We start from the raw sequence: 21715 nt of genomic DNA, 5'->3' as shown, positions 1-21715 counted from the left end.
GTGGGGCGCTGAGCTGGTGGACGGGAGCATGGAGGCTGCCAGCGCAGCAGGGGAGTGCAGGGCAGCAACCTGGCGGCAGAGATGGGCGACCCAGCACGCATGTACAAGCCTGCGCTCGCTTTCGAGTCCCCACACCGGACAAGAAATCCCCCCACGCCGCACACCCTGGAAGCGGGTTTGCGCGGGCCGCTCGCCCAGCCTCCAGAAGAAGCGCCACTTGGAGTCGGGGCCCTGAGGCGGGGTGGGCCTGTCGGCTTCCCCCAGCTCCGCCTCCGCCCGCCGAAGGATGGCGCTGTCCGCCAGGCAGCGCGGCCGCTCCGTGCCGTCCGGCGTGGCGCCCACCTGGTAGGCCAGGTCGGGCCGCACGTCCGGCAGCTTGGCCTCGCGTGGCTGGTCAAAGTAGGCCTCCATGAGGTCCAGGAAGGCCTCACTGGCGCCCTCGTCCACCCGGGGATCGCGCACCACGACCGCGGACGCTGTGTGCAGGCAGGCAGCCAGGGCCTCGCACAGGGGCTGGCAGGCGGGGGGTCCGGCCAGGTACACGCCCAGGTCGAAGATGGGGAGGTCGGGGCAGAGGGGGTTGGCCTCCACCCCCCGGATGCCATGAGGATGGGGAAGGGAGCTGGGAGGGGAGTGCGGTGCCATTTGCGCATGGCGCATGGCCGTTGTGGCCATGGCTTCACCAACTCCCCCGTACGCGTGAAGCGAACAAAGTTATCTCCCGATCGGGCCCGACGCTGTTCAATCCGTGGCTGCCACCGATAACTGGAGAGGGTCATGAATCAACGCGTGGTTGTATGTCAGGATTGAGGGCTGGCGACATCTTTTGGGGCTCCGTGACCATTTTTTCGAATCCGGTGCACATGTCATGCCATCATGACCTGACAAGCTGCACACACCAGTAGCCAACTCAATTTGACCTGCCCCAGCAATCATGAAAATCGGCAGAGCGGCAATGTATGCATTTGAAAGACAGTCTATTGCCGATGGGACCCTTCTATTTGAGCTATGGTCTCCTGGGTGAGTGAGGTCCTGGGGTGGCTGGTACACCTTCCAGTATTATGAGTACCCCCTCACCATGAGCAAAGATCATGCGACGACACAGGAAGTATGGCTGGAAGAGACTACATCCTGAAAATCAATGTGATCCAGAGGTTTCGCCCAGGCAGTTTTCAATTCATGAACGACTTGCACAAACCTGTGGACTCCCTTGGGCAACTAGATCGCATGTAACGTTGCCAGTTACAAGTGGAAGTGGCTATGGCAGCGCTCAAAGATACTATTCGTGCTTGCTTGAGGCTTTACAACAAGCCTTAGATCAGGTCTCGTGGACCCAAAAGGATAACGTAAGCGGAGAGCCCTGATTACGTCTCGGTATGGTACGGAAGAAGTTGATCGTCAAGGCTACCGATCTTCTCAAAAGTAAAGAGTAGATACTCCTGTTGGTATTATTGCGATCAGCCGTTCGGGTTGGGCTATCACCTGCGGCATCCCTGGCCTCGACAGCTGACGAGTACTCGGGTGGTACGAGGAGGCCAGTGTCACTCCGGTAGCCTCACGCCACTCGGAGTGGCGCCGTAATGGCCGATTATCTCGGTTCCACGCCCACGGGCGACTGGCCCTGGCAGGAGCGGGCCAGGGGGGGTGACAGGATCTACACCCTGTCGACCACCTCGAATGCGGGGGTCATCCGTCCCTCCCAGGAGTCGCGGGCCGCGGACTTTGAGGCCCTGAAGCAGGCGGCCCTGGCCGAGCTGCATCCCAAGAAGCAGCGCACCGCCGCCGTGCTGCCCACCAAGGATGTGAGGAGGAGACTCCTTGGGTGGTTCGTGGCTGTTTGCTGGCAGTCTGTCGTAGTCCTGATGGTGCAAGTAGTCCTGATGGTGCAAGTAGCGGGAGCAGGGGGCAGTTGAGCATGGGATCTCGGCCTTGGCGCACCCCTCTGATGACCTGCTTTCAACTTGGCACAGGGCCGGGGTTGGCCCAGCCATGGCAGGGTGCATGTGTCCCCTTGCAAATCCGCACGCCCTCTTACCCCGTGCCGTCCTTTCCTTCACCGCGACAGGGATCTGTCAAGGTGCTGGACACGCGCAAGATGGATCGCCACACGCGGGGGGAGCTGCTGGAGAGCCTGGCGGAGGAGGACACGGGGAGCAACCTGGTGATCCTGCAGAAGCTGCGCGCGCGCATGGACAAGGCGGGCATCCAGCCGCCGGTGGTGGTGGTCCGCTACCAGAACCTCTCGGTGCTGACCACCATCATGGTGGGAGACCAGTCGGTGCCCACCCTCACCAACTTTGTCAAACGCATGACCGGGGTGGGTGACGGAGTTCCCCGGGGGGGTGGGGCTTGTGAGTGTGTGTGTGGTGTGTGTGGGATTATGATCCCGTCTTTTGGGCTCACCAGGACAGCTGCTTTGCTGGCCTCCAGGGCACGGGCCTCCCCTGCACGATGCGCTGCCATGCCTCCCCCACCCCCAGGCACCCCCCTCCATTCGCCTCCCCGTCCCATCAACCTCTGCAGCCCCTGCTGAAGGCCATCGGCAAGGCGCCGGAGACCACCAGCTACCCCATCATCGACAACGTCAGCGGCGTGTTGAGGCCGGGCGTGCTGACCCTGCTGCTGGGCCCGCCCGGCTCGGGCAAGACCACGCTGCTGAAGACGCTGGCAGGGTACAACCTGCGCGACCCCGGGCTCCAGGTGTGGGGGTGGCGAGGGGGGAAGGCTGGCCTGAGGAGTGCCTGGGCCCTGGCTGGCCCTGCCAGCGCTGGTCAAACCCTACTCCCTCCCGCTCCTACCACCCACCCACCCACGCCACGCCACGCCACCCATGCCCCCCCCCCCCAAAAAAAAAGCACCCATCCACAGATCAAGTCCAAGGAGCTTACGTACAACGGCAAGGGCTTCCACCAGTTCAGGGTGGAGCGCTCCTCGGCCTACATCTCCCAGATCGACGAGCACTTTGGCGAGCTGACCGTGCGCGAGACCTTTGACTTCTCGGCGCGCTGCCAGGCCAGCGGCTACCGCACCACCATCATCGAGCGGCTGGCGGAGGCGGAGAAGGCGCAGGGCATCGTCCCCGACCCGGAGCTGGACGCCTTCATGAAGGCCGCCATCTACGCCAAGGGCAAGGACGCCAGCCTGCAGGTGGACTCCACGCTGGGCCTGCTGGGCCTGGAGGGCTGCGCCGACACCGTGGTGGGGAACGCGATGCTGCGCGGCATCTCAGGCGGGCAGAAGAAGCGCGTCACCACGGTACGCTGTGTGGTTTGGTGTGTGGAATGTGTGTTGTTGTGGGGTGTGAGGAGTTGGATGGGCAGTGATGCTGTAGCGCTGAGGGGAGCAATGCTGGGGTGCACTGTGTCCCCCACACGACGCTCCAGCCCCGGAGTGCACTCTTTGCGTCGGGGCTGCAGGCTGTGCTGGAAGGCGCGCACGTATGATCGGTCCATCTGCGTGTGAACAACACTCCTCCACCCACACATGAACACCCCCCTCCTCCCCCCCCCCGCCGGCCGCGGCCTCAGGGCGAGCTGGTGGTGGGCCCCGCGCGCGTCATCTTCGCCGACGAGATCTCCACAGGCCTGGACTCCAACACCACCTACTCCATCGTCAAGTCCATCGGCAACCTGGCGCACGTCATGGACTACACGGTGCTGGTGGGCCTGCTGCAGCCCTCCCCGGAGACCTTTGACCTCTTCGACGAGGTCATCCTCATCTCCAACGGCAGGGTGAGGGGGAATGGAGGGACACAGGGGATGTGGCGTGGGTGCGCAGATGCTGTGTATCTGTGTGCAAGTGCTGCCCCAGGCATTCTTTGTACCAGGCTGCATGCTGCATGCAAGCCCCATCCTGCCGTCCATCACCTCTCCGTCCCCCCCTCCATCCATTCCCAGATCCCTTACCACGGCCCCCGCGAGACGGTGCTGGAGTTCTTCGAGTCCTTTGGCTTCAACTGCCCCGTGCGTCGCGGCGTGGCCGACTTCCTGCAGGAGGTCACCACGCCCTCGGACCAGCACAAGTACTGGGACGCTGCGGCGCTAGGTAAGCCCTTCCGCTACCAGACGGTGCAAATGATCGAGAACCGGTTTGCCGAGACGCCGGCCTGGAAGAGCATGGCCGAGGAGTTGAGCAACCCCTACGGCGGCCCCGAGGAGAACAACCTCGCCCTGCAGACCGCACAGTGCGTGAGGTTGGGGGTTGCAGGGGAAGGGGTCTCGGATTGCTTTGTGGGCGGGGTTGTGTTGGAAGGTACGAAGTGGTTGGGAACAGTCCTGGGTGGCTGAATGGCGTGGCGGAGGACGGATGGGTGGTGGAAAGTGTGGAGGGATGGGGATTGGAATCACATAGTGGTGTTCTGCCGCACACGATAGGGTGACCTGGACCCCCTGCATCATCCCCTGATTGTCTGGTGCTCCGAAGACTGCCCCGTGCAGCCTCTCCCCTCCTGGTGCACACCCACGGACGGAATCCCGGCGCTGTGTTCATGTCATGCGGGCGCTCGACGCACGACTCATCCTGCCTCTGACATCCATGCCACCAGACCAACCTCCCCCTTTGATTTCCCACCCCCCCTCACGACAGCTACGCTCAAAAGCATGGCGAGCTGCTGCGCGCCAACTTCTGGCGCCAGGTGGTGCTGCTGGTGCGCAACAAGATCTTCAGCATCATCCGCACCACCCAGGTCCTGATCATGGCCCTGGTGGTGGCCACCGTGTTCTGGAAGGAGAGCAAGGAGAACGTGCAGGACGGCAACCTCTTCTTCGGCGTCATGTTCTATTCCCTGCTCTACCAGCTGCTGGGCGGCATCTCCGAGATGCACATCTTGGTGGAGCGCCTGCCCGTCATGTTCCGCCAGCGCGATGCCAAGTTCTACCCAGGCTGGGCCTTTGCGCTGCCGGTCATCATCCTGCGCATCCCCTTCTCCCTGATCGAGGCCACCATCTGGTCCCTCATCGTCTACTGGGTGGTTGGCTTCTCCCGCTCTGTCCGCTTCCTCATGTTCTGGGTCCAGCTCTTCCTGGCCAACGTCTGGTCCGTCCAGATGTTCGTGCTCATCGCCGCCGTGGCACGCAACGACACCATCGCCACGGCCGCGGGGAGGTGCGTGGGGTGTGTGTTTGATATCTCGAAGGGAGGTCCAGGGGAACAGGGTCAAAGGGGGTGCGGTGGGGATGATGCCGCGGCCAGTGTCTCAGCCCTTCTCCACCATGCGCCCCCCCCCTCAAACACCCCAACCCACTCCCACAGCTTCTTCCTGCTCATCTTCATCAACCTGTCGGGCTTCGTGCTCAACACCTCCGACATCCCCCCCTGGTGGCTGGGCGGCTTCTGGGGCAACCCCTTCTCCTACGCCACCCGCGCGCTGGCCATCAACGAGTTCACCTCCTCCCAGTGGGACGTCCCCGACCCGGTTAATGGCGGGACCCTGGGCGCCAATGTGCTGGCCTTCCGCGGCTTCCAGTCCGCTTACTGGTGGTGCTGGGTGGCCATCGGCTTCATCATCGGCTCCTTCGTGCTCAACGCCTGCGCGTTCGTGGCGGCCATCACCTTCCTGGGCGCCCCCCACTCCAAGCCCACCATGACCGAGGAGTACCTGGAGGAGTACGACCTGGCGCGCCGCGTGCTCAGCGGCTCCGGCCGCACCGACCTGCCCGCCTCCGTGCGTACCGCCAGCCGCCTCGCGCCCGGCTCCAGGCCCGCGTCGGGGCCCCTGGCCGCCAAGGCGGCCGAGACCGGCGCCGCGTCTTCCGGCCCGGCAGGGGATGGCACGGCGCTGCCCGTCGCCGGCGCGGCAGGGGATGGCGCGGCGCCGCCCGACGCTGGCGCGGCGGGGGATGGCGCGGTGCCGCCCGACGCCGGCGCGGCGCCGCCCAACGCCGGCGCCGGCTGGCCACCCGCCTCCACCCCCGACGTGGAAAACAATGCCCCCAAGGGGAGCGCGCCTTCCACCACGCGCCGCACCAGCTCGGCGATGCTGCGCCCCAGCGAGCGTGCGGCGGCGTCCTTCGCCTCGGGCGAGGCGTACCGCCGCGGCACCGCCCTGCCCTTCACCCAGATGGTCATCACCTTCCGCGACGTCTGCTACTCGGTCCCCCTGCCAAAGGACCTCGACCGGGGCAAGGCCGACACGGGGGGCGAGGGCCCGCACGCCGGCCAGCTGCGCCTGCTGAAGAACATCAACGGCGCCTTCCGCCCCCACGTGCTGACGGCGCTGATGGGCGCGTCGGGCGCGGGCAAGACGACGCTGATGGACGTGCTGGCGGGGCGCAAGACGGAGGGCGTGATTACGGGCGACATCCGCGTGAACGGGCACCCCAAGCAGGACCGCACCTTTGCGCGGGTGATGGGGTACGTGGAGCAGACCGACATCCACATCCCGCAGGCCACCGTGCACGAGGCCTGCCAGTTCAGCGCGCGCCTGCGCCTGCCCACGACGGTGGACGCCGCCACGCGCGAGGCATTCGTGGAGGAGGTCATGACCCTGGTGGAGCTGGACCGCCTGCGCGGCGCCTTTGTCGGCTCCCCCGGTGTGTCGGGGCTGTCGGTGGAGCAGCGCAAGCGCCTCACCCTGGCGGTGGAGCTGGTGGCTAACCCCTCGGTCGTCTTCATGGATGAGCCGACGTCGGGCCTGGACGCGCGCGCCGCGGGCATCGTCATGGGCGCGGTGCGCAACACGGTGGACACGGGGCGCACCGTGGTCTGCACCATCCACCAGCCCTCCATCGACATCTTCCAGACCTTTGACGAGCTGCTGCTGCTGAAGCCGGGCGGGCGCACCATCTACAACGGCCCCATGGGCGACGACTCGGCCGACCTCATCGCCTACTTCCAGGCCATCCCGGGGGTGGAGGCCATCAGGCCGCGCTACAACCCCGCCAACTGGATGCTGGAGGTGAGCAACCCGGGGAACGAGCGACGCCTGGGCAAGGACTTCTCCGAGCTGTACGACGCCTCGCCCCAGGCGGAGGCGCTGCAGAAGCTGCTGGCGGCGGAGGCGGAGCCGCGGGAGGGCGTCCCCGACATCGACTACTCCGCGCTGCACATCGCGGCGCCCATGGAGCAGTTCCGCGTGAACCTGCGCCGCAACTTCCTCATGTACTGGCGGCTGCCGGAGTACAACATCACACGCTTTGCCTCCACCATCCTCATCGCGCTGGTCTTCGGCTCCATGTTCTGGCGCCTCGGCTCCGACCGCACTACCGTGTCGGGGGTGCTGAACATCATGGGCGTCATCTTCTCCTCCACCCTCTTCGTGGGCATCAGCAACTGCCTCACCGTCCAGCACGTCATCTCCACCCAGCGCACCGTCTTCTGGCGCGAGCGCGCCGCCGGGCTGTACGGCGTCCTGCCCTTTGCCGCCGCGCAGCAGCTGGTGGAGCTGCCCTACATCCTCATCCAGGCGGTGGTCTACGTCTCCATCGTCTACTGGATGATCTGGTTCCAGCGCGACGCGGGCGCCTTCTTCTGGTTCCTCTTCCTCTTCTTCCTCACCCTCTGCTACTTCACCTTCTTCGGGGTCATGGCCGTGTCCATCACGCCCAACGTTGCCTTTGGCAACGTCTTCTGCTCCTTCTTCTTCGGCGCCTGGAACCTGCTCTGCGGCTTCCTCATCCCCGAGCCCGCCATCCCACGCTACTGGGTCTGGTTCTACTATATCAACCCGGTGTCCTGGAGCCTCTACTCCCTGGTCATCGCCCAGCTCAAGGACTTTGGGGACGAGTACATCGTCGGTGCGTTGGCAGTGGGAAGAAGGGGGGGGGGGGAGTGGGGGGAGAGCATGCCTGAGGGGTCTGGGTGGAGTAGTCCAGGGTGGCGTTGCAAGGGACCGACGGCGGTGAGGGGAGCACCTGAAACTCCGACATGCGGCTGGCCAAGCACCTCACCACCGCCCATCACCCACACTTGACCGCCGATCGCAGGGCTGGATGGCGTGGAGAGCAGCATCCCAGACTTCCTGGAGAGCTACTTCAATTTCAAAGCAAGCATGCTGGGCCCCTCTGTGGCCATCCTGTTTGGTGAGCCGCGGGGTGACGCAGGCTGTTTGCTGGCACTGCAGGTTTTCGTGCCCCGCACCGGATTAGAGCTGTGCGTTCAGTGCGTGCACCAAGGGATGCGCCCTGCTATTCTGCTGAATCTTGTGTCTGTGCCTGGGGCCCGTCCCACACACACATCCTACACATCCCTGGCCAGGCTACTCGGTCCTGTTCATCGCCATCACCGTCTTCGCGCTGTTCAAGATCAACTACCAAAGCCGCTAGGTGGAATTCAAAGTGCGCTGGGCCGCAAACACATGCATTGCCAGACGCCGGCCAAGGTCAAGGCCGGCTTCTCAAACAGAGCCGCTACCATGGGCCCCATAGTCTACATTGGATTTGTCCTACTCTTCCCTGTGCTTGCGATGAGCCTGATGCCCCCGAGGGTTGTCTGTGCCCAGACTGATCTGAACCTGCCATAGGTGGAAGTGTCTATGGAATGGGTGTTATATGCAAAGTATTCTCGCTCAGTGCGATGGCACGGGATGCTGCCATGGCATGTGGAGAACGAAGTCGATGACGAGCCGCGACCAGCGGACTTCTCTTACCTGGACAGGGTTCGGGCCGAGCCTGGGGCGGAGGAGGTGGGGTGCGAGTGTGGAGCCACCTGCGGGCCCGCCTGCCCCTGCGCAGCCCAGCACCCGTGGGGCCATCTCTACGGTGCCGACGGGTGCCTGGTGCCGCTGCAGCTCGGCATCGACATCGATGTTTTGCTGCAGGAGTGTGGACCCGGGTGTTCCTGCCGGGGCACCTGCGCCCCTCCCCCGGCCCATCAGGAGTCCCCCGTGCACATCCGCCGCATCCCCAGAAAGGGCTGGGGCGTGATAGCAGACTGCAATATCCCATGCGGCGCCTTCGTTTGCGAGTATGTGGGTGAGCGGGTGACGACGGCGGAGGCCTGGCGCCGTCTCCGCGACTACGACGCCGCCGGCAGGGCGCACGCCCTCCTGGTGTTCCGTGAGATCCTGCCCTCCCAGACCGCCGCCCTGCGCATCAACATAGATGCAACGCGCCAGGGTAACGTGGCGGCCTTCATCAACCACAGGCACGGGGGCCAGAGAGTGCCCGCAGGTGCCTGGACGGGTTCTGGACTATGACTGCATGCCCCACACCCCACTCTTCCCCCCCCATTCTCACAGCTCCTCCCTCTCCATGCAGCTGCGACGGCGGCAACCTCATCCTCCTGGCTGTCCTGCCCCGTGGCTGCATGGTCCCCTCCCTGCGGCTATTTGCCCGCCGGAGCATCGAGGCCGGCGAGGAGCTGACCTACTCTTATGGAACCCCGGCCGGTGGGCACCCCTCCCGAGTCCAAGCCCCCTGCCTCTGTGGCACCCCAGCCTGCCGTGGTTTCCTGCCCCGTGACCCTGCATAGTACTTTACATGCTGCCTGCATGGCAGCGCAGACAGGCACTGGATGAGAGGCATGGGGCGACCCTTCCCGAGCAAGGGTGAGGTCCAAGACGCCAAGGGAAACAAGGGTGAGGAGGTGAAAGATGCCGGGGGCCGGGTTACAATTGTGCATCTTCTCAGCACGGGAAGAAGAGGGGGAGTTATTGGTCCGGGGCCTGGGCCTCGCAACCTGTCGCGAGGAGCACACTACTGACTGCCTGGCTTGCGGCAGGGCCCCAGGTCTGACGCCGGCTGGGGTGGGGAGCAGGCCGTGTGACGACCAGCTCATATGACAGTTCGGTTCACTGACCGAGGTGGCCCGTCGATCCCGTCGGGTGAGGGCCGCCACAGCCCAGCACCCGCCGCTCCGGCCATCCTCGGGGTGCTTGGGTTTCAGTGGGCCTGGGCGCGCCAAGGCCCCAGCAGCAGGGACACGTCAATCCTGGTCTGGGTTCCTGCCACGGTCACCCGCATTCCCTGGCCCTTCCACGTCCTCCGGCCCTTCTGCATCCTCCAGCGGCCCTTCCACGTCCTCAGGCCCTTCCACGTCCTCCGGCTCCTCCGCCTCGCCCAGTCCCTGCAGACCGGAGGCGAAGAAGCTGGAGCCCACCCCCGCCATGGAGGCCTGGCTCCTGGGCCCGACGCCACTGGCGCTCCCGCAGAAGACCATGAGGGGCAGGCTGGCGCCGGGTCCGGGGGGCACGTCCTGAGGGACCCCGGCGTCCGCCCCCGGGGAGCGGGAGTCGGGGGTCTGGGGCTCCGGCGTGCGCGGTGCCGCCACGGCGACCGACGCGACGTGCACGCTGAGGGGCGCCCGTCGCAGCGGGCCCAGCAGGCCCGAGGCGGCGCGGTCGAAGGGCGAGGGAGGCATGTGCCGAACCTGCGCGTCCCGAGGCTCCACACGCATTCCCTGCACAATACGCACGACGTGTGCGTCGTGCAGCGAATGCGCCGTGTGGAACTGCGGCGGCGCCAGCTGGGGCGGCGCCAGCTGCGGCGGGGCGCCGTCGGGGGAGGCCACCAGGTGGGGCGGCGCCAGCCGCGGCGGGGCGCCGTCGGGGGAGGCCACCAGCGGGGGCCGCTGCCACGCCTCCAGTCCGGGCCGGCCTGGCGCCACGTCCGCGGAGGTGGTCGAGGCAGGGGCGTGGCCGCCCAGGCCCTGGGGCGGCTCGGGATGGTGGAACTTGCACGTGTTTCCAAAGGAGCACCTGCGATTTGAACAGGAGTTGGGGGGGCGGGGGGTGACAGTGCATGTGCAGGTGAAGGCTGGGCAGTCGGGGCAGGGCCTGGTGAGCCGGCAGGTATCGGGCTCTCCCGGGCCCTCCAATGCCTCAGCATAACCCCCTGGCCTCCCAACTCTCAGCACACCCACCTCCAGTGCTTGGAGTAGTAGGCACAGGTCGGCTCGCCGGGGCGGAGGGGGAGGTTCAGGGAGTTGTAGCGTAGCTCTGGCAGGAGCTCCAGGGGGTGTGAAAACTTGCAGCTGAGCCGTGGAAGGGAGGGGGGGGAGGGGGGGGAGCTGGTGTGCGGGAGGGAAGCGCAGGGTGTGGGGGGCTGAGGCCCAGCACCCTCTGGGCACACAGTCCACAGAGCGGCATCCAGTGACCGCGCCCCTGCCGGATCTGGATGCCCCAAGGCCCAGTGCACTCCCGGTCCCCCCCCCCACAGCCCCTCACCTAGGTCCTCGCAGCCCGCCGCGTCGATGTAGACGGCAAACAGGTTGAGCCCGGTGAGTGCACGGAGGAAGAGCTCGACCGCGGCAGGCTGTGGGTGGCCTGCAGGGGTGAGTGTGCGGAGGGTGCTGCCACGCCTCTCTTATAGATGCGCAGCGGTACAAACCGCCGTCGGCCTCCATGCCAGCACCTTACAGACCGTCGACTCAGACAGATCGCATGACTATGCACCCCTGCGGCGGCACGGCACAGCTTCACCCATGCGACCTTCCGCATGCCAGCCTTCCAGGCTGGTAGCGCACCGTCGGGCCCATGCATGAAGGGCAGACGGAGGAGGGGGGCGTGTGCACGACTGTCCCCTCCGTGATACACTCCACCGCTTATGTACAGCATGTTTGGCTTCTTGGCTGCCAGGTACTCCGGCAGGTCCTGTAATTGCGGCGCCTTGAAGACATGGATCTGCGGCGGAAGGGGTGGGGGCCGTGGTAGGTACCAGGGCGGGCTCCGCCTGACAGCTCCATGACCCCGAAAAGCACGTCCCACTGGAGGTGACCTACCTCTATTTCGCCTTCAGACACATGCATGAGCTCCTCCAGCGCTCCCAAGCCCTGACGCTCCCCGCCAATGACCTCCTCGACGCCTTGCCCGGACCGCAAAATCACGGCGCGGAGGGAGGGGGGTCGTGTGCCCGCCATGATGCAGAATTAGTGCGACTGGGGTGTTGTAGGGCCGAGTGTGTACGGTGAGGCGCCCACCCGATGGGTGCACTTATTTAACAATTGGTGCGTCTCGAGTTGATGTCCACACCCCGCAGGTGCAGTCGATGGCGCCTGGCACGCCCACATGCGATGCGCAAGGGACGAATGAATGGTATAGGTCCCGCTCAGGATCTCCGCCCCCATGGGCGGGTGAATACGCCCATGGTCCGCCCATGGGGTCCGCTGCATGATTCTTCCTCCCTCCTTTCCTCCGGGGCCTGCCCAGGCCCACTGTGGCCCTGGCCATGCCGGAATCCCCACACTTCAATCCCCACCGATCCCATCCCCAGCGCCATTACCTCAACCCCAGCCAGCCTATGATCGGCTGAGACGATTTTGCAATAGCACCCTGCCTCCAGAGGGTCCGTGGCGAGCAAGGACTCCTTCCAAGGGCAGGCGTAGTGGGCTCCGTGGGCCGGCCCTGGCCCCATCCGCCGCCATGCATCGATCCGATACGTCGGGGAAGAAGGTGGAGGCCACTCCTCCCGTGAAGGTGGTCGGTTTCCACGTCGAAGGCGCCTCCCCCTCTCCCCGCAACACCCTCCTTGGCAGCGAGAGCCTGGTCCACGCCAGCTCCCTCTCCCCCGTCATCATTCCCCCTGCCTTCCAGGTCCGTGCCTTGGTGTGCACCGGATTACTCTCTCTGAAAGTTCTGGGCCCTGCTACTGCCTGTGCTGCAACCAACGCTAATTTGATCCGGGGGCCCGCCTGGCGGCAGACGGATCGATGCATTGTGTGCCCGTGTGACGCCCACGTTTGCATCTGTGAATCTGCTGCCACGATGTGTGCCCGCAGCGTGCCTCCACCCCTCCCATGCACAAGTGTGCGGTGCTCAAATCCCTGTTCCGTTCCCACACCCTGCGCAGGGCCAGCGGGGGACGGGGGACATCTCCCCACACCAGGTCATGGCAGCGGCGGCCGCCGCCTTTGGCACTGGGCCGGAGGCCGCGCCCGCCGGGGCGGCCCAGGGCGTGGCCCCCACCTCGTTCCCGCTGCGCCCGGTGCGCACCGCCAGTGACACCGACGCGCTGGGCGCCCCCGGCACGCCCAGCAGGCGCAGCGCGGCCCTGCCCCTCACGCCCGTGGCCTCCGCCCCCGCCTCGGCGGCCTCCACTGTCCCCTCTGCGTCGCCCTTCCAGATGGCGGCGGGCGGCCCGCCCCCCGTGCCGGCCCCCACGCGGCCGCCGGCGGGCGCGGGCCAGGCCTCCCTCGCCGAGCGCCGCCCCTCGGCGCACGAGGCCCCCGCGCCGCCAGCCGGGAAGCCCACCGAGGCGCCGCAGCTGGCACGGCGGTCGGGCGACGGGCACCCGCCCACGCCCCGGGCCAAGCAGCCAGGCGCGGCCGCGCCGCCCAAGGACCCCAACCGACAGGACGGCGAGGCGGCGGCGGCCGCGCGCGGCGCGCCCCGCCAGAAGGAGATGACCAAGGCCGAGCGGCGGGGGGGGAGGGGCGACATGAGAGTGGGAGCTGGGCAACAACAGCGCACAAACCCATACCTGATGGGCGCAACTGGGCATGACAAGAGGAGCGTGGCAGCTGCTGTGACAGCATCCCCATCCTCGCCCACATCGGGGCAGCTCTCACCGCGCGCCGTAGGCACAGGTCCCAGTGCGGAGGAAGAAGACGCAGGGCTGCTGCTGCCCCTCCTCCTTTGGGTCCTCCTCATGTGAGAGGCGCGAGGAGATGCTGTGCTGCGCCTGTGCCTGGGAGGGGTCCCGCGACGGGCCCCACTCCGACTCTGACCAGGTGGGGTAGCTGCCCATGGGCCGGTGGGGCAGGCTGAGCACGCTGTGCGGCGAGGCGGACGGGGCCAGGGAGTACGCCATGCTCCCGGAACCCATGAAGGGCGATGGACTGCCGGGAACATTCATGGGAATCCAGACCATGGGGTACTGCCCGTGCTCGGGCATCGGCGAGGGGCTCGGGGAGTGCATGGCCGCCCAGGGCGCCCAAGGAACGCCCGGCCCATGGGGCACGGCTGCGGCGCTCGCGCGGTGGGGTAAACTCCCATTTTTGGAGGAATTTGATCCGCCGCTGAACGAGGCAGTGCGCCTGTTCTGAGTACGGACAGCGCAGCCGTCGGCGCTCATCTAGGCCGCGGTGCGAAGGGTTTTCTGAGCGGGGACCTGCGGGAAGGTTGGGAGGGTGCGGACTCGCGCGAAACCCGAACAGCGCTCCACCCGAGCCTTTGACACATGCAATTTGTTCTGGCCAGTGTGATGGCGCTGGGGCATTCTGCATCGGCTCACCTCCGGCCTGAAGGATTGTGCGGCAGAGCCGCTGGCCTCACGCCATCCCACTGGCAGGCTGCTGCCGGACCACAAGCGCGAAAGCGACCCAATACTATGAATTTGAAGCTAATGTGTGTAAAATGAGTAGGTCTGGGTCTCGCAGCGTTGCGTGTGCCCCAGGACGGAATCCGGCTTTCCTTGGGTTCCGCAAAATCTTTTGGAGAGGGGGACCCGTGAGGCCGGCTTGGCAATGCAGGAGCCGTTTGGTGCCTTGAGTTGGGACAGGGCATAGGATTCAGTGTATAAAGATTTTCAACTCGCAAAAATACCCATTCTTGTTACAATATTCAAGGACTCAGAAACGCCATGGCGAAAGGTACGGGGGGTGCAAACACCGTGCCCAGTGAGTTGGAATCTGACATGGACGCTGGCCAGCCGCCTCCTTGATTTGAGCGCAGGAAAGAAGAAGAGGCGGTCAGCTGCATTTGCGATGGACCAGGATGGCAGCGGCAAGCAGACCGCCCCCCCTGAAGGCTGGACAGCCGAGAGCATCGCGGATGGCGAGAGTGAGCCTGCAGAGAGCATGTACATGATGAATGACCTTGGCATGCTTCCTGAGGCTTGGGTGTGTGCTTGGGTCCCTGCAGTACGCTCGCCTCACCGGCATTTGTGAGCCATGCAGGCATGGATGTGGCCGATACAGGCTCCCAGGCCGCAGCGGCCGACCTCGCAACCCCCAGGTGTATGGATGTTCAGTGTGTGCACCTGCATACTTGCCGATGGGGCATACAGGGTTCATTGTCTCATCACCAGCCTGAGGAGCAAGGCCTCCATCGCCCAAGGCCTGCGCGCCTCCATTATAACTTCTATCCTTCACATCCCGGGACTTCATCTGTGCTGGCAAGGCTTGCCTACAAGGTGTTTTTTGATCAGATTGAAAGCATGCGCCAACCCAGCAGGAGGATTCCGGGCAAGCGCGGCCAGAAATCGCGTGCCCAGAAGCAGCGACGAGCGGCGAGGATGGAGAAGGGGCTCGCGCATGCCAGCCGAGTGGAGGGCAAGGCCCTGAAGCTGAGCGGGAGCAAGGCAAAACAGACCTCCAGCAAGAGCCTCTGGGTAACCCAGAAGGGCCACAAGTAGGGCACTCCCCATGGGAAATGCCCGAGAGGGCTTGAATATGTATGCATTGCCCTCTTTGCTGCACTTTCTCTCATACTCGATTGATATAAACCTCTGTGTATGTACATGGGATGCAGGCCCATTCATGGCCTCGAGCATCAGGGTGTCGTCAGGCCGGGGGGGCAGGTACAAGGTTTGTCAGTCAGTCAACGTCAATGCGAGAGTGAGGGCAGCAAGGGGAAAGAGGTGGGGATGGAGGGTGGGGTGTGCAGGGGTGGGCAAAAACCTGGTCTAAACTGTGCACCACGACACACGTCCTGTAGGGTCCCTCGACACACATCATTCACGGCTGCAGGTTGCCCAGCAGGCCCAGCACGCAGCGTGTGGAGTTGAGCGCGTCGTCCACGCGCTGCCAGCTGGCGCGCAGCTGCGCGGCCAGCCCCGCCGCCCGGCGCTGCAGCGACGGGCTAGAAAGGATGGCGCCGGCGTGCACGTCCAGCGTCAGGCGCAGCAGTGCCTGCACCAGGTCAAAGCAGGAGCCAGCGCAGAGCTGGGCCTCCAGGAAGGCCAACAGCGCGTCCACCAGGCGCTCGCCCTCGCCGCCGTCCTGCCCCGGCTCCGCCAGCCGCGTCAGCGCCCGCACCTCGCCGTCCACCTGCACGGGGGTCAGCGTGCGCAGCAGGCCCAGCACGGCCTCGTCCGACCCGGGGCGCGGCGCCGCCAGCAGCGCCGCCAGCGTCGGCGCGCGCCCGGGGGCGGACGCGCCGCCCAGCCCACGCACGCGCGACTGGGGGTGGTGCTTGCGCCGTGGCTTGGCGTTGGCATCCGCATCGGCGTCGGCCTCCGCGTCCTCATCTCCATCCGCCACGTCCTCATCCCCGTTCGCCGCATCCTCGTCCTCCGAGCCGCCCCAGGCGGCCATGGCCGCGGCGGCCAGCGCCGGCTCCTCGCCGTCGCCGGGGCTGGGCTCCTCGCCGCCGTCCTGCCCCAATCCAGGGACAAAGACGGGGTCGCGCCCCGCGCGCGCCCCCGCCAGCGAGGGCAGGAAGAAGGGCGCGGCCTCGGGCTTGCGCGGGGCCTCGGCCGGCGCGTTGCGCGCCTTCACCACATCCAGGTGCGCCAGGCTCTGCCACTGCGAGCGCGGCAACAGGCTCAGCGTGAGCATGGCCGGCGCCAGAGGCGCCGGCGCGCCGCTGGGCGTGCGCTTCGCCCACGCCGCGCCCGCCACCTCGTCCTCCAGGCGCAGCGCCGGTGTCGAGGCGGCGCCGCCCCCCTCCTCCTCGTCCTCGGAGCTGGAGGCGTCGCGCAGCGTGGCCAGCGCGTCGGCACCCTCCCCCGCCGAGATTTCCAGCTCGGAGTCGGAGGAAGCGTCGGGCGCGCCCACCCTTCGCGGTGTCAGCGCCAGCATGGCCGCGCTGCGCGCCGCCGCGCGCGCCGCGGCGCCCTCCTCCTCGCCCTCGGGGTCCACCGCCAGCGCGGGCAGGTGGGCGTGGCGCACGCGCGACCCCGGCACGATGTCCCCCCCCGCGCCGTAGATCAGCTGGTTGGCCCAGAGGTTGATGCCACGGGAGCCCTGCCCCGTGGTGGCCAGCAGGTCCTGGGCGGGGGAGAGGGACAGCGAGGTGACCACTCCCCCCATGTCCAGCACCTGGAGCAGCTGGGAGCCTGCGGTGAGAAAGGGTTTGACCATGGGATGGTCATAAGTAGGATTGAGGGATTCTTGACTCAGAAAAAAGGTTGTGCTATTGAGAGGGACGTGCACGGGGTCCAAGGGCAGGATGTCATGTGTACGCGACGAAGAACAATGCACAGGGGGCCAAGGGAAACAGCACTGCACCGCTCAGAAAGAGAGTCGTTGAACTCATGTTGGTGGGGTTGCCACCAATCGGTAGTCTAACATGTATATTTGGTTGAGACATCACAGCGGTGGCTTCGTGGAAGGGAAATGGGAGGGCGGGGCGTGTAGGATGCCACGGGCGGCGTGCGAGGGGCTGCCTTGTGGGAGTCAGGCGGGGCGCATGCAGGCAGATCGGGCCGCCCACCGCACAAGAACACACATCTCGAGGCTCAGCATATGGGTGGTGATATTATGCTTGTCGTCACGGAACTCCCAAGGGAGGTGTCTTCAGACGAACGAGACTATCAACTTATCATCGCCAGGAGGTGTGGTGTTGTGACATGGGGGCCAGGGGCGGGGCAGGAATACAGATAGCTTTGGGGGTCTTGAAACCACAGAGGGAGAGGTGAGAGAGGAACAAGACCCCCCTACGCACCCACCTGGAATGTCCCAGACCCGGAGCGTGCCATCCATGGAGCTGGACAGCAGCCAGCGGCAGTCCTCGCTGAACTGCAGATCGGTGACCCGGTCGAGGTGGCCCTCGAACCTCCTCACCAGCCGCTGGGCCTGTGGATGGGTGTGTTGGTGTGGAGATTGTGAGTCGTGTGCCGAGAGGAGACAAGTGTCCATGGCAAGCCAAGCCAAGCTTGGGAGTCCTTCAGAAAACGGCCAGGGGAGTGTCAGGGTCCTCAAAACAGAGGTAGGAAATCAGATCAGAACAACACCTGAGGGCCACCTCAGTTACAGCAAAGGGGTATCAGCACACCGCGCCAGGAATGAGTTAGATTGGCGCGTAAGACTGGTGCCAGAATGTTGTCATCACCGGTGGCCCGCAGGGAAGGGAGGGGGCCAGCGCCCTGTGCGAACTGGTCTCAGGCATGCAAAGAAGCGGACGGATAGCAAAGTTTTCGATGGTTGCAAACCAGGCCCTCATCATGCGCCCACCCACGCGCCCCCCAACCCTCTGTGGGACACCCTAAAAAGAAAGGGGGGAGGGACCGCGCACCTCGACGTCGTAGATGCGGAGCATGAGGTCGGCCGGCGCTACGGCCACCAGCCCCGAGGCCGGGTGGCACGCCAGCCTCTGCACCGCCGCCCCCACGCCCAGCTCCCCCGTCAGTCCGCACCGCTTGAAGTCCCAGGTGCGCAGCGCGCCGTCCTCCCCGCCGCTGACCAGCCAGCGGTTGGCGCCGTCGGACGCTAGGCCCGCCACCGCGCCGTCGTGCGCGGGGGATGGTCGGCCCGCCGTGGCCTCGCTCGCCGCGTCGCCGCCTCCTGCCTGGCGCTGGTACTCGCCGCGGTGCAGGCCGGATTGCATGTTGTAGCGGTGCACGGCGCCGTCCGCCGAGCCCACCACCGCAAAGTTGCCGCAGGCGGAGAGCGCGACGGCGGTCACCGCGTCGCGCGGTGCGGCCTCGCCGTGCGCCTGTCCGGACGCGCCGCCCCCGCGGCGGCGCCGCCCCGGCGGCTCCAGCACGTGCTCGCCCAGCACGGCATGGGCCAGGCGCCAGGTGAAGGCGCGCGCCTCGCCCGCGTGCGCGGTGACCACGTTGGCCCAGTCGCGCTCGCGCGCGTCGCCCGCCGCCAGCGCCACGACGCGCGGCAGGCGCAGCTCCTCGCGCGCCACGCGCGCGCGCTTGGCGCGGCGCTCGAGGTGGCGCTGGCTCAGCTCGCGCGACTGCGCGTCGGCGACGGCGCTGAACAGGCGGAAGGTGCGGTCCTCGCCCGCGCTGAGCAGCGCGCGCCCCGCGCCGTAGTGGCGCACCAGCGCGGGCGGCGCGGCGTGGCCCGCGCGGAAGCGGAGCAGGCGCGGCGCGCCGTCCGCGCCGTCCAGCACCCACTGCTTGGCCGCGTTGTCGCGCCCCGCCGACATCAGCCGCGGCTCGCCGACAAAGAAGTGCAGGCGGGTGACCCCGGCGTCGTGCGCGTCACGCAGCACGGAGTGCAGCCGGCGCTTCTCCAGATCCCAGAGCGTGACCGCGCCGCAGGCGCCGCCCGCCGCCAGCAGCGGTACGCCGGGGCCCGTGCGGAAGGCGAGGGCGGTGACCGCTCCGCCGCCGGGCGCGCCGGCCGCCGCGGCGCCGGCGGTGTTGCCCAGCAGGCCCGCGGCGGAGGCGCCGGTGCCCGCCGCGTTGCTGAACTCGGCCACCACCTCGTCATGACGTAAGTCCAGGAGGACCACGCGCCTGGTTGCAGGGGGGGGTGGGGAAGCGGTGGACGGGGGAGGATGTCAGGGGATTGAGGCAATGGTGGGGCTTGGCACAGTGGGTTGAGGGCATGTTGGTGGTCCAGACAGGGGAAGGGCAGCGTGACAACGGCGACCAGGAAGAAGGTGGGTAGCGATGGATCATGCAGAGAGGTGCGTCAAAACTGCACACACGGTGCAGCAAGTCACAGGGTGGAAATCATGACAGGAAGGTGAATTGTGCAAGGGCTACTATCAGATAACACCAGACTGGATCAGGCGCCGTCAGCGAAACCCCCGCGAGGCTCTCTGTGCGCCCCCCATGAAACTCCGCGTGGCAGGGGGGTATTCACCCGCGGAGAGATCAATGAGGGCGGTGGCATGGGCATGCAGGTGGGATGGGACCAAGGGTTTGAGTAGGGGGCGCACTTCATCGCAGGATGGCAGACACCTCCCACAAACTCCACCCAACAAAGGGGAGAGTGCCTCGCTCACCCATCCGCCAAGCCCAAGCCGATCACATCGAGCGCGGGGCTGGGAGCCAGCACGCGGATGCCGGACCCCAGGCCCCTGAACTCGTGCAGCAGGGTCCCCGTGGAGAAGTTCCACAGCTGGAGGCGGCCCTCCGCGGACCCCACCACCACCTTGTTCAGGTAGGTGTCGGGGTGGGCGAGAGTGGATGGGGTGAAGCCGGGCCCGAGCTCCAGGGTCTGGAGGGGGGCGGCCCGCTCCCCCAGGGTCCAGGCACGCAGGGTGCCGTCGGTGGAAAGGGTGAGCAGCGTGCTGCCCAGGACCTGCATGGCCACGACCGACCCGGTGTGGCCCCTGTAGACCCCGGTGACATGCACGCGTCTGGTCTCCACGATGTCGCCCCCCTCCAACGCAGCCAGGGTCACGTCCCCGGCGCAGGCCAGGGCAGTGATCGATCGAGGAAGCTGGGAGGGGAGTGGGTGGGGGTGTGGCTTGTGTCAGTGATGATTGTGGCAACAATTCTTTTGAGCAGGTTGTGAATCCTACCACTGGACCCAGCAGAAAATGAGCCCTGCCCCATGGCCTGCGGTCTCTCGGGGCGACCACCTCCAGCCTCGCACACCTGGGGACCGATGAGTACTACCGTGAGCTTGGCAGTGTTGTATATCTGCGGAGCAATGGTGGTGGGAGGGGCCTTTGAGGTGGGGACGAGGGCATGCCAGACGGAGGCGCAATCCCTGAATGGACACAACGGTCCCTTGCACACTTTATACCTCACTGTACGCCATCAACGTACCTGCCATGCATTGCCGACGCTCACGGTTGCGTACGTTTCCCGACCGCGCCGCTGGACTGCAAACGGGACATCGTCGACGATGTGCCCGATTGCCCGGAAGGGTTCGAAGAGGGCCATTGCGCCGTATGTGAGAGGGCTAAATCATCTTGAAAGAATGATAGGTGCATGCGAATTGGTGGGGCGATGGCCATATGTGTACGCAGCCAGCAGCCGGCTGCTGGGTTTCAGGTGGAAAGGGTCGCGCAAGGGGTTTAGGGGCCTAGGCATAGGTGTACGGTGCATCAGAGGGAAGACACGAGTGTGATTGGATCCTGTCCGGGGAAAAATGTTGCAACCGATACAATCAGATCGGAACCTTGCCTTCTGGACTGCTCCGTGGTGCCTGCATGTTGCTGTACATGTTCCAGTGCCACCAATATACAAGCTTGTAAGGCAAAGACCCAAGTCTGAGGGGGCAACGATGACCCATACCACAGCCGACGGTGCAACTTTGCAAAGTGCTGGTACCTCTGTGGACACGGAAATTTTATGAGCATGACGTGTGAAGTGCATAAGTCATGCAGCCTTTGCTACCATAAGGATTGTAGGAAACTGTCCCCCCCACAATGTTAGCCACAGTCCCAATGAGAATTCATTGCGCACAAGTTCATATTTTATTGCTGTGGGGAAGTATGCAGGCCTGTCAAGCTCCTCGTTTGATATGGCGACCCTGTGCAGTGTTCACGATCCATCTGTATACAGGCATTGTGTGCAAGATTGTCAGCTGCAGCATGCCCACGCTCCCTGCAACCTCGGATCCACATGCCCATAGATTCACAAACAGTACAAAATGCGCAGGCGTACCCAGAGTGGAGTGGGACAGGTGCCTCCTGTCCTTGTTGAACATGGTACTGCCTGCCCCGGGTTCCGGCTAGGGTTCCTCCAAACCCCCTCTCGACAGGAACACATTCTTCTGTGGTACAGGCCCACTCCGAATCCAATGTGTAGACAATCTCGACACATTTTTGCCTTAATTTCAAGACCGCGATTGTCCATTGACCGAGCCCGTGAGGGCCACGAGAGTCGCAGCCAGCGATGCCGCAACCACTCCGCCCCTTCGGCCTGGAGCGGTACCTGGCACCCCGGGAGTTCAAATGCATACATCCGATCTGTGTGAGCGACACCGAGACCTGGAAGTTGTCGGAGCTGCTGGAACATGCTGACGCGGACACCCTTGCTCG

The 21715-nt window shown here is 65.7% G+C and overlaps 7 protein-coding genes across 7 annotated transcripts in view; 3 read left to right on the top strand and 4 right to left on the bottom strand.

The window, feature by feature from the left end:
* Positions 1-660, bottom strand: part of F751_2189 (hypothetical protein) — a gene marked incomplete at both ends in the record, with an annotated part of 2506 nt that extends 1846 nt beyond the window's left edge. The window contains one exon of the mRNA XM_011401238.1: positions 165-660. Coding sequence (XP_011399540.1) covers positions 165-660 — 496 coding nt within the window. The remainder of the gene's footprint in view (positions 1-164) is intronic.
* Positions 661-1580: 920 nt separating this feature from the next.
* Positions 1581-8261, top strand: F751_2188 (Pleiotropic drug resistance protein 1; the record flags this gene model as incomplete). The annotated part of the gene is made up of 11 exons (XM_011401237.1): positions 1581-1802; positions 2066-2317; positions 2524-2700; positions 2869-3255; positions 3528-3731; positions 3897-4183; positions 4585-5103; positions 5251-5745; positions 5968-7733; positions 7923-8018; positions 8194-8261. 11 exons carry the CDS (start codon positions 1581-1583, stop codon positions 8259-8261), a joined length of 4473 nt encoding a protein of 1490 aa, XP_011399539.1.
* Positions 8262-8521: 260 nt separating this feature from the next.
* F751_2187 (Histone-lysine N-methyltransferase SUV39H2) lies at positions 8522-9408 on the top strand (the record flags this gene model as incomplete). The annotated part of the gene is made up of 2 exons (XM_011401236.1): positions 8522-9107; positions 9176-9408. The coding sequence occupies 2 exons, from the start codon at positions 8522-8524 to the stop codon at positions 9406-9408; spliced, it is 819 nt and encodes a 272-aa protein (XP_011399538.1).
* Positions 9409-9861: 453 nt separating this feature from the next.
* On the bottom strand, positions 9862-11793 carry F751_2186 (Zinc finger CCCH domain-containing protein 63; the record flags this gene model as incomplete). The annotated part of the gene is made up of 5 exons (XM_011401235.1): positions 9862-10335; positions 10543-10633; positions 10798-11200; positions 11476-11557; positions 11656-11793. The coding sequence occupies 5 exons, from the start codon at positions 11791-11793 to the stop codon at positions 9862-9864; spliced, it is 1188 nt and encodes a 395-aa protein (XP_011399537.1).
* Positions 11794-13436: 1643 nt separating this feature from the next.
* Positions 13437-13727, bottom strand: F751_2185 (hypothetical protein; the record flags this gene model as incomplete). Its single annotated transcript, XM_011401234.1, has 1 exon — positions 13437-13727. The coding sequence occupies one exon, from the start codon at positions 13725-13727 to the stop codon at positions 13437-13439; it is 291 nt and encodes a 96-aa protein (XP_011399536.1).
* A 1822-nt stretch (positions 13728-15549) lies between these two features.
* On the bottom strand, positions 15550-20612 carry F751_2184 (putative WD repeat-containing protein; the record flags this gene model as incomplete). The annotated part of the gene is made up of 10 exons (XM_011401233.1): positions 15550-15900; positions 15988-16188; positions 16312-16557; positions 16675-16871; positions 17484-17610; positions 18050-18469; positions 18521-19229; positions 19724-20163; positions 20322-20366; positions 20496-20612. The coding sequence occupies 10 exons, from the start codon at positions 20610-20612 to the stop codon at positions 15550-15552; spliced, it is 2853 nt and encodes a 950-aa protein (XP_011399535.1).
* A 957-nt stretch (positions 20613-21569) lies between these two features.
* F751_2183 (Aspartate aminotransferase) overlaps positions 21570-21715 on the top strand; it is a gene marked incomplete at both ends in the record, with an annotated part of 2705 nt that continues 2559 nt past the window's right edge. Inside the window, one exon of the mRNA XM_011401232.1 lies at positions 21570-21604. Coding sequence (XP_011399534.1) covers positions 21570-21604 — 35 coding nt within the window. The remainder of the gene's footprint in view (positions 21605-21715) is intronic.

Source organism: Auxenochlorella protothecoides (genome assembly GCF_000733215.1).
Source record: "Auxenochlorella protothecoides strain 0710 unplaced genomic scaffold scaffold2, whole genome shotgun sequence".
Classification (NCBI taxonomy): domain Eukaryota; kingdom Viridiplantae; phylum Chlorophyta; class Trebouxiophyceae; order Chlorellales; family Chlorellaceae; genus Auxenochlorella; species Auxenochlorella protothecoides.
Note: the sequence above shows the minus strand (reverse complement) of the source record. Positions and strands in the feature narration are given on the sequence as shown.